This window comes from Lytechinus pictus, chromosome 13, assembly GCF_037042905.1.
Source record: "Lytechinus pictus isolate F3 Inbred chromosome 13, Lp3.0, whole genome shotgun sequence".
NCBI classification, from domain to species: Eukaryota; Metazoa; Echinodermata; class Echinoidea; order Temnopleuroida; family Toxopneustidae; genus Lytechinus; species Lytechinus pictus.
The window spans coordinates 13226012-13236343 of NC_087257.1; the positions used below are offsets into that span (position 1 = coordinate 13226012).

At 37.6% G+C, this 10332-nt stretch overlaps 1 protein-coding gene across 1 annotated transcript in view; it reads right to left on the bottom strand.

Moving 5' to 3' along the window:
- LOC129275028 (uncharacterized) overlaps window positions 1-4400 on the bottom strand; it is a 30698-nt gene extending 26298 nt beyond the window's left edge. The window contains exons 1-2 of the mRNA XM_064108142.1: window positions 4280-4400; window positions 1576-1632 (exon numbers count right to left, since the gene is read on the bottom strand). Coding sequence (XP_063964212.1) covers window positions 1576-1628 — 53 coding nt within the window. The 5' untranslated portion in view covers window positions 1629-1632; window positions 4280-4400. The remainder of the gene's footprint in view (window positions 1-1575; window positions 1633-4279) is intronic.
- Window positions 4401-10332: the final 5932 nt, after the last annotated feature.

A 10332-nucleotide genomic window follows, 5' to 3' on the forward strand; every position in this document is an offset into this window, starting at 1 on the left:
ATACATCCCTAGTTACCACAGTTGCCATTTATTCCCAGCAAGACAAGGAAGATGACTGAGCGGTCAGCACGCAAGCTTGATGTCTTTTATCAAAGATTAAAAAGCCTTTGACACCGTATGGCAAGGAGGGTTGTTCTACAAGCTAGGATCATCAAAGCTTGATTTGGGCATTCAGAATATGCTTGTGTCGATGTACCAGGATCTAGAAAGCAGAGTCTTCTGGAAGGGGAAAGTCAGCGAACAGATACCAGTCATTCAAGGCGTAAGACAAGGGGGTGTCCTGTCACCAACTTTGTTCACTGTGTTTGTGGATGGGCTCAGAAAAGTCATGCGTGAGAAGAACCTTGGCTGCTCTGTAGGGGTCGCTTCTCTTGTAAAATTGTACTGGCTGACAATGTTGCACTCATCTGTAACTCATCGTTAGAGCAGTGGCATTACAAGATAAATCCCTCCAAGAGTGCAGTGATTGTGAGCAGCAGGAAAAAACAACTATCTAACTCATCCTGGGAAGTCAACGGATCTACCATTGAAGAGAATGTCAGTCATCCCCATCTTGGCATTGTCGACTCGGGGACGCGATCGGATCCAACTGGCGATATCATTGGCACTGGTCGGTATTCGTACTCTCTTTGCTCTCAGTCACTGGTACTGGAGCATATACCGGAGGCCTGGTTCCTACTCTCGTATCTCAGCTCTGGAAAACTGTCTGCATCCCTAGAATGCTGCACGGTTCATCTATCCACAAGTTCACTAAATCTATGCTGGTGAAGTTAGACCGGGCTCAATCTCATCTTTTTAAGCAAGTACTGGGGGTCCCAAAGTCTGCGGTAGAAGAGATTGTCTACCTACTCACTTATCTTCTTCCAGTCTCTTCACAAATTGATCTTAGGAAACTGTTGCTTCTAGGTCAACTTGTCAATCTCGATCACAGCCTCTTTGAGTTTAGAACATTCCTAGAAGCCTTTAACTTAAAGGCTCTCCCACGATAAGGCTCTTGCAGGAGATAGCAATGAAATATGACCTTTATGATCTCCAGATCTGTCAAATCCTCCAGTATACTTGTCTTGGAACACCCACTACCAAAATGGTGGGAATCGGTCCATGGGGCCCTTAGACATGTCCTCATGAATACATAATTAGCCCCACTGAAGTCAATGTATTATTGGCCTGTTTCCTAGCATTTAGAACCAGGCCTATATGACACTGACTTCAAAGGGGTTAATTGTGTATTCATGAGCTCATATCTAAGGCCTCCATGGACCGATTCCCACCAAATTTTGGTTTTGGATATATTTCATCATACTCTACCAAAATATGGTGTATAAAGAATGTTGAAATGCAGAAAATGGAAATTTGATGACGTCACACTTTGGTTCTGTACTGAACCAGACAATAGTAATAGTGACCCCCCCCCCCCCCAGAAGAAAACAAGAAACTTGATTAATTATTCAATTCTTGGTCTGGCAGAATTAATGTCAGGTGGGCATAGTAACAAATTCAGCCAATCAATCTATATCAACATGTACATTCCTAGAAACTTATCCTGAGACGGTGCAGCCTCCTTCATAAACTCACCTTAGGTTGTATGTAGATGATGGAACAATTCCACTTTCTCCTGATGTTGGCATTGTTCTGTAAATGGATGTGAAAAAGTTGAAGAGAAAAATACAAAAGAATTACATGTAACTTGAGCTCTAGAGAAAAAAAAAACAAGGGTAAAATTGCAAACAACCTCGTACATTGAAGGGCAAAAAAAAAACCCAGTAAGTACATTTTGACTTGCACTGCAGATTAATAATTTGAATTGAAAAATGGACACACCAGAATGAGTAAGAACTGGTTATTTCTTCTACTCAATCATTTTGAGATCTATTATCAAAACTGGCATTTACCTTTAAGATAAATATTATCTATTAAAGATAAAATTCAAATTTTATCTGAGAGATAATTAAAAGATCATCTCAAAATACCAATTACATTTTAAAGATGAATGACCCCAGAATACCACCCCTGACCATTGTTATGATTTTTGTTAATTTTTTTGGTTTCATTTCAAATATTAGAATTTCTAAAAATTGACAAGTCGACAAGCATGAACTTTGATGGCTGAGCCGAGTTTGACAATTTGCATTGTCATTGATTCATGACATTGTCATTTACAGTTGTAAGAATAGCAGAATTTTTTTTTTAATTGCCAAATGTTTGAGAAAAATCTATCAAAAATATAAAAAAAGTTATTAGAATTTTAATAATTTGATTTGTGGCCACAGTGGCGTCATATGCGAGCAACTTTCCTACATATCATAATCATATGTTAAGAAAGTATGAAATGTCATTTTCTAAAAAAATTGTTAGAAGTTAGAAGTACTATCAGTATACAAATCGTATTCGTGAAATCATGAAAAGTAAAACAAAAATAGTTCATCACAAACTGGTCATGCATTACCTTTACCTTTGCCCTACCTGGAGCGATGTTCGTGCAGGCTCCACTCCACTTCACTACCGCTACACTACGCTCCACCTGCCAGAACATCGGGACGGTGAACCATTTCGGATATACCGAGTGATAAAGGTGGGATCAAATATTGTAAAAATTATAGAAAAAAAATATAACAAGAAAGAAAAATAGCTTTACTCTTCACCCTTATTTCACTCCATGCCCAAAATCACAAATTTTGAGGATAACCGGAGGATGGACACGGAGTGAAATACAAGGGTGAGAAGAGTAAGAAATAAACTATTTTTCATTTTCTTTCTCGTTATATTTTTTTTCTATAATTTTTACAATAAACCACCATTTCATCCCACCTTTGTCACCTTTATCCTCAAAATTGGTGATTTTGGGCCAGTATCTTTTTCCTCACACGTATTATTCACGGCCGATTTCAAAACATCGCATGCGATCGGTCGCTGATCGATCGCGATCGCACGTGATGTTTTGAAATCGGCCGTGAATAATACGTGTGAGGAAAAAGATACTGGCCCAAAATCACAAATTTTGAGGATAACCGGAGGATGGACACGGAGTGAAATACGGGTATAAAGTAAGATATTAAGTCATTCATATCCCTCTTTATATTTTTTTCTTTAATTTTTACGATAACCATGATTGCCATCCCACCTTTTATGACTCGGAATATCCGATCTAGTTCACTGTCCCGATGTTCGGGTAGGTGGAGCGTAGTGTAGCGGTAGTGAAGTGGAGTGGAGCCTGCATGAACATCGCCTGAGGTAACTCATACTGTAGAAATTAATGTTTGATCTTAAGTTCAAAGCTGATATAATCAGGTTGGATATAATTATCTAAACTGCGCAAAAATGCAATATGGCAAGTTCCCCCAAGTCTGCGCAGTCCCCCTTGTCTGCGCACACGCGTATTTGCACGATTCTAGTAAAAGAAGATACGCAACGAACACAGACTTTACACATGCAATAGTCAGATAGTAGGATGGGGGGTCGGGTGTCCGGACAATTTATATTTTTGAAGCCTTCTTTTTTGTCTTTGGATTACACTAAAAATATGAATTCAATAGTACTTGTATTGTAATCACCTTCTAAGTTCTATTTTGTTCTTTATTATATTTCCTAACATTTTGTACTAAAAATTTATGAAACTTCGCTTGTAATTTTTTCCAAATGACTTTCTAAAATTGATCGTCCGGACACACAACCTGTCCGGACACACAACAACTGGGTATACATAGACAGGTTCAGGTATTCATAAAAAATCTGACTCAAAATGGAGGAAAAATAATGAAATTTGGGCATTTCATGTGACGGCCTCAAAATGCAGCCTTTCTCATCAAAATCCCTGAATCGTGTGCAAAGTGAATGAGTGCGCAGAGCCGCAGACATAGTCATAAATCATAGGGTACCATTTTTTTTTTCAATCTGAAATTGAAAATGACTGCCCGAGGTTTTTTCAAGAAAATCCTATAATTAATAGGCTAGGTAGGCTATATTTTCTTTCATTTTTCAATGAGAAATTTGGTACACTTACTCATGATAATATAAGGAACCTTATTAACTGAAAGATTTTGTGAAATAAGAAGAAATTCATGTGAAATCTTAACTCAAATTGTTAGGTGCGCAGACTTGGGGCCCACCATCATAGTCATACAATTAAGTGGCCTGACTCACAACCAACACAATTTTGCATGTGTGGGCCTACGCATTGAAACGCACCAATTTATGACGCAAAAATCTTCGTGTGAAACATATCTCCACAAACTTTTCTGATAATTGACAACTGATTTTTAACAAAAAATATATAACTCACATTTTGAAAAACTCAAGAATCCTCAAAAAAGTTGAAACATGAATTTTTTTAGAAGACTTCCGAGAACATCGCAAATCCGACTCAGCTTTGCTATTGAAATTTCCCACGGTGACGTCACGAAAACAAATGCGACCAATCAAATTCAACGGCAGCATCGAATACATATACAACACAAGCGAGGAGATTCGCTCGTGCATAGATCGAAAGTAAACAACGTGAAGGAGGGGGGGGGGGGGTAGTGACGAAAATACGACGACGGACATGACGCCGATTTCAATAATTATGTTCGTAATAATAATTATAGTAATAACATTGATAATAATATCAATAATAATAATTAGCCTACTTGGAGCTTTAGAGCAGAGTGATAAGAAAATATGCGGACTTGATCTGATCAAAGGAATTGTAGTATTACTAGTATAATAATGATAATGAAAACAATATGATGATGATAATAATGATAATAATAGTATTAATCAATAAAAACAAGAGGAAGAAGAAGAAGAAAAGAAAGAAAGAAAGAAAGAAAAAAAAAAGAAAGAAAGACTTTTGACTTTTCAAATGGAAACTTTATTTACAAATTATAATCACAATCAAGTATACAATAAAATAATAGTATGACATGAACATTCAAATGAAATCAGGTAGCACAGTTTTTCAACTGTTGATTACAAACACAGAAGTAAAACCAAATGTTATATGAGCTAGTGTCTCTGTATAGAACACTAATATGAGCCATGCAATACTGCCCTCGCTAATGGTAAAAAGTAATTCATTCATGCACCATTTCCGTAAGAAGGCATCGATATTGGAGCATAATGTGCAATAAGAAAATTCATACAGAATTCTTTTTTTAGACGATGTAGCCAAACAATTAGTGGATCAGTGAAAGTTGAGGTGCGATACATAGAATAAATGTTACTTTGACTGATGATAAGAAAATTTGCAAGGCGGATAACCTTTCTATCGCGTCCTCTGGCATGCGGAATGATCGAGAGCCCAGTATAAGAAAAAAAATCAAGTTTAAAGAGAGGGGAGGAGATTGTTCAAAAGTCTATGAAGAAGATTGAGAAGGGGCTGGATTCCTTTACACTCAATGAACAGATGTTGAATGGTTCCTGGTTCTTCGCACGACCACACCATCTGCAAAAAGACGAAATGTCTGTATTATAGCGACGGTAATATATTGTGCAGATGTCATTGAATATCAGCCTCTTTTTTAGGTGTTGGTAAAGAAAGAAAGAACGAAAGAAAGAAAGAAAAATAGAAAGAAAGAAAGAAATAAAGAACGAAAGAAAGAAAGATATATATATATGTTTAAAAATTTATGAGAATTTTAATATTTAGATTTGTGACTCGGAGTAGCTTCCCTATACACTAGTGGTAAAACAAAATAAATGAAATGCCATTTCTAACAAATATTAAAATGTTTTTTAATAATTTCCTATAATATTTCAACAGAAATCATTTCGCACCCGATAGAAAAAATTCAACAACAAAAAATGAAATTTATGATGCATTTTAAATATTACATAAAGATGCAAAATCCAAAACTTTTAAAAACTTATGTGCCCTTCGCTTCATAGGCCAAAGACATGGCCTCCGTACGCAGCGGGGGGATTGACCAAAAGTGTGCACAACATTATTTTTTCAATTTCACTTAAATGACAATTAAGCTTGGTCGCTTCACTCCCTCGCTTTTGAGTTTCTTCGAAAATTTTTACATGTCTTGCCCAGGTCTTGCCCCCCCCCCCCCCCCGGCCCCCACTCCCTCTGGAAAAAGTACTTGGCTCCGAGCTCCCCATCGGATCCGTGACCCCCCAAAAAAGTTATTATGACGTCATAGTACTCATCCTCAAACTTTACAGTTTCTGCGCGTGTGTAAAAACTAGGCTCCAAGCGCAAGCATGACAACCAGTGATTACATCCACGCCCACCTGTTCAAAAAAGTTATTGAAACGTAATTCTTAATCCGAATCTAATGAAATCCAATTCGAAACGCTAACAAATAACTAATTTTCGGGATATAATTAAGTCATTTGAAATTATTTGCTAATTGAAGGAACAAAAGTAATAAAAATGGGATGTGCGGCATCTAAAACCAAGGTGATTAAAGTGAAGTCAGTGAAGCCCGATGAGCCTGAGTGTCTCCGCGTCAAGCTCAGTCCAAAATGCGATGGGGCCAACGCTGCTCTGGTCAAGAAACAAGTTTGCGAAGCACTCCAGGAGTTTTCCAACAGAATCACGGTGGAAGCAACCAAACAGAAGGAATTCTACCTGGTAACCGTCAACACCATCCCCGGGGACGAGCCGGGGACCGTACCGGCAACCATGAAGAGACTCACGGCCACAATCTTGAAAGAATGCATCCCCATCGATGACAAGTGCAAGATAATCAGCTCAAAAGTATATGAAACAATTGGGGAAGATGATGTCTAAAATACACCGATCTGGGATCTCACTCAATCATCACCATTCAGAATTTCAAACATTTTTTTTCAATAACTTTAACCAATTATGGTTGACAAAAACTGTTATCAAACTTAACTTAGAGCATGGATGTGAGTGTGAATACCTTCTTGATGCGAATCTGGAGTCTGGCTGAAACATGCAACATGCAGGTATGTGCTTTTGGTGTATGCATGTAACTTCTAATCATTAGCTTCAAAATTATTCTTCGTGCAGAGGAAATGTATTAACATTGAATCCTGCCTACCGCGGCCAATCGATGAGGATTCTCTTTAAAGGACAAGTCCATCCCAACCATTAGTTGATGTGAATAAAAAGAGAAAAATCCAACAAGCATAACGCTGAAAATTTCATCAAAATCGGATGTAAAATAAGAAAGTTATGATGTTTTAAAGTTTTACTTAATTTCACAAAACAGTTATATGTACATCCTGGTCAGTATGCAAATAAGGAGACTGATGACGTCATCCACTATTTCTTTTGTATTTCATTATATGAAATATTCTAATTTTCTCCTCATTGTCAAGTGAAACAAAGATTAATTCCTCCCTGAACATGTAAAATTATTATAGGCATTGTTTTATAACTATATATATGGTTCAGTCAAGTTGGTCCTTATTGTCAGATCTGTAAAAAAATGAAATATTGTATAATTCAAACAATAGAAATAGTGAATGATGGACATCATCGACTGTCTCATTTGCATGTCACTGAGATGTGCATATAACTGTTTTGTGAAAAATAAGCAAAACTTTGAAATGTAATAACTTTCTTATTTTACATCCGATTTTGATAAAATTTGTAGCGTTTTGCTCGTTGGATTTTTCTCTATTTATTCAAATCATCATTTTTCTGGGGTAGACTTGACCTTTAAAAACTGGATCAATAAAAAAAAGAGGCTTCCACTATAATTTTACGGCGAGAATGCCCCGAAAACAAGAATAAATTTTAACAATAAAAAAGGTAAAAAGAAAGAAAGAGAAAAGCGGGGATAGCTGATGATTTTGTTTTTACTTAAAGGAATAGTAAATAATTTATGTATGCCGACGATGAAAAATGTTTAGACATGCACACATATTTCGCAAAATCTTATTATATTTTGTTTCTACCTTTCTTTCTCTTCCCCTTGCCACTTGTCTCCTCCTATTCGTCTCTCTCATCCCGCCCCTTTCCTTTCTATCACTTCTTTATTTTCCAGATGACAACAAGACGGCATATTGAGGTCCTTTTGAGATGGCTACTCAAACACTTGCTCATTTTGAAGAACATAAAGGAAATATTTATATTGAACGATGAATGACCTGTAATTGTGAATAAAAACATACTATCTTGTAATTATTGTCAGACGGCATGGCTCCATTCTTTCAGCTCTATACACATGGCCATGGGAACGATTTTTTTTTTTACTATAGGAGTGCTGATATAAATTTGAAAAGAAAAAAAGGGGGGGTCACTAAAAAATGGAGATCCAATCGGTCACCACGAGAAATTTGAAAAGCCAAAAAAAAGTGATTTCAATACAAATTGAAGGTCATTTTGGTTACACTTTTCAATTTTTACACATCTTCCATGCAGCATACCTGGGGTGCTGCCTATGGAGCTGGAGAATAATACACGCAGTACCCCCAAGGAAATATTCAATTGGTTATGCTTCAGCAGGCCAGCACCCCCGCTTCCCCGGGCCGTACATGGCTCTACAAAAGATTAACAAGTAGCATGTTTCTAAGGAACCTTCAAAGCGCCATCTTTACATTAATATTGCGAGGTATTCATTGCTATGTCGACTTAGAAAAGCTCCATGGCGATTTCTCCGTAGTATATTTTATTCTGAATCCGAGGTAGAAAAAAGATATAGGTCCCACTGGCGGATCGGGGGGGGGGGGGGCAAAGCCGGCCCGTGCCCCCTTTTGTTGCTTGTCAACAGGCGCGTAGCCAGGGGGGGGGGGCGATGGGGGCGGTCGCCCCCCCCCAAAACGTCCCCAAAAAAGAAAAAAAGAAGGGAAAAGAGAGAGGAGAAAAGGAAAAGGGAGGGAGGAAAGGGAAGAAACGTAGCTTTGTGTTTTTTTTTTCTTTTTATTCTTTGTTTTTTTTTCTCAAAAGAGAAACTCCTTTACTTTTGCTCTAAATTTATATATGAATTTTGCTTCCGCGCTGCGCGCGGTTAAATGACAATATTGAAGATCTCCATTGTTTCCCCCACCCTTTCTCTAACCCTGTTTTTCCACCTCAGCTATATGTGTTTCTTGCCAGTTAAAGTTCAAATGTATACATTAGGGCATGGAATTAGAGTAAGGTTAGGCCGAAGTATATGAAGTTATCTTTTTTTTAATTGATCGCGCAACTTCTGGTCGGGTCGGCTCCGGGCGGGTTAAATCTTTATATCAATTTCTGCCGTCACCTCCATAAAGTCAACTTCTCCCGCTTTTCAGCTCATTATATAAACAACCATAATTTTGGGGCAAACAGGTTCCTAATTTAAAAAGAGGAAGGTATAAAATTCGTGTCGTATTAAATAAAAAAAAAGTACAATATTTTTTTTATCAAATTCTATTAAACTTCATGTCATTTCCCTGCACATTCATCTCCTGTCCTGTTTTGCGCCCTCAGTTTGAAATTTTGAATGACACTTAAGTTTCTTTATAATTCAAAATGAAGCGCTTCAGGAAAAGTCAAAGAAATTAGGCATCCTTTTTTATATAATTTCATTAAATCACAGAAGTTTCAACTTTTTGCGCACTATTTTCCTTGTAATGAAGTTCAATAATCTTAGAAAATTAATTGAATTAGAGCCGATGGGGTATTGGAGATATATCTGCATTTGATGAAACGTCCGCCCTTTGAAATTTCAAAGTTTCGTTGCTCTGCGCGGGGAGGAATATCTTCCTATCTTCCTCCCGGCATGTACACTTCTTCTCCTCTGTTTTGCGAGTTAAAGATATGCACTGTCGCTAAATTGTTTGTAATAAAATCTGATCTTTCCAAGGGAAGTATTCAATATATGTTTGAGAATACCGTTTTCTCGTGTCCCTTTTCATGGCAAAAAATTGATAAAACGCTTTAGCTTCCGCGCTTCGCGCAGGGTTATTATTTTAATTTCCTCCATTGTATTCCTTTTTTGTGCGTTCACAATCTTTTTTAAAAACAAGGTTCAAAATCACAATATAGTCAACTGAATTGGAGCTGATATAGGTACTAGAGACAAGAGAGACGGCTCCTTTTCATTTAATTTATGAAACACCAAAAGCTTCGCGCTTCGCGCGGGAGGGGGAAACTCCCCCTCCCTGCACCCACCCCCTAGGGACCGCGCTTCGCGCGCTCTGTAAGTGTTGGTTGGCACGCTTCGCGTGCATTTACCGCCCCCTCCAAAATGAAATCCTGGCTACGCGGTTGCTTGTCAAATCTTTCCTGGATCCGCCCCTGGATATAGCAAAAAATGAGGCATGATACCAAAAAGTATACTGACAATCTTAAAATGATTATGAAATAATGTGTTACTTCAAAATAAGAATTTGGTTGCGTCGGATGGGAATATAACTACCATATTTTTCATCAAAATATTTCATAACAGGTTCTGAATACGGGCC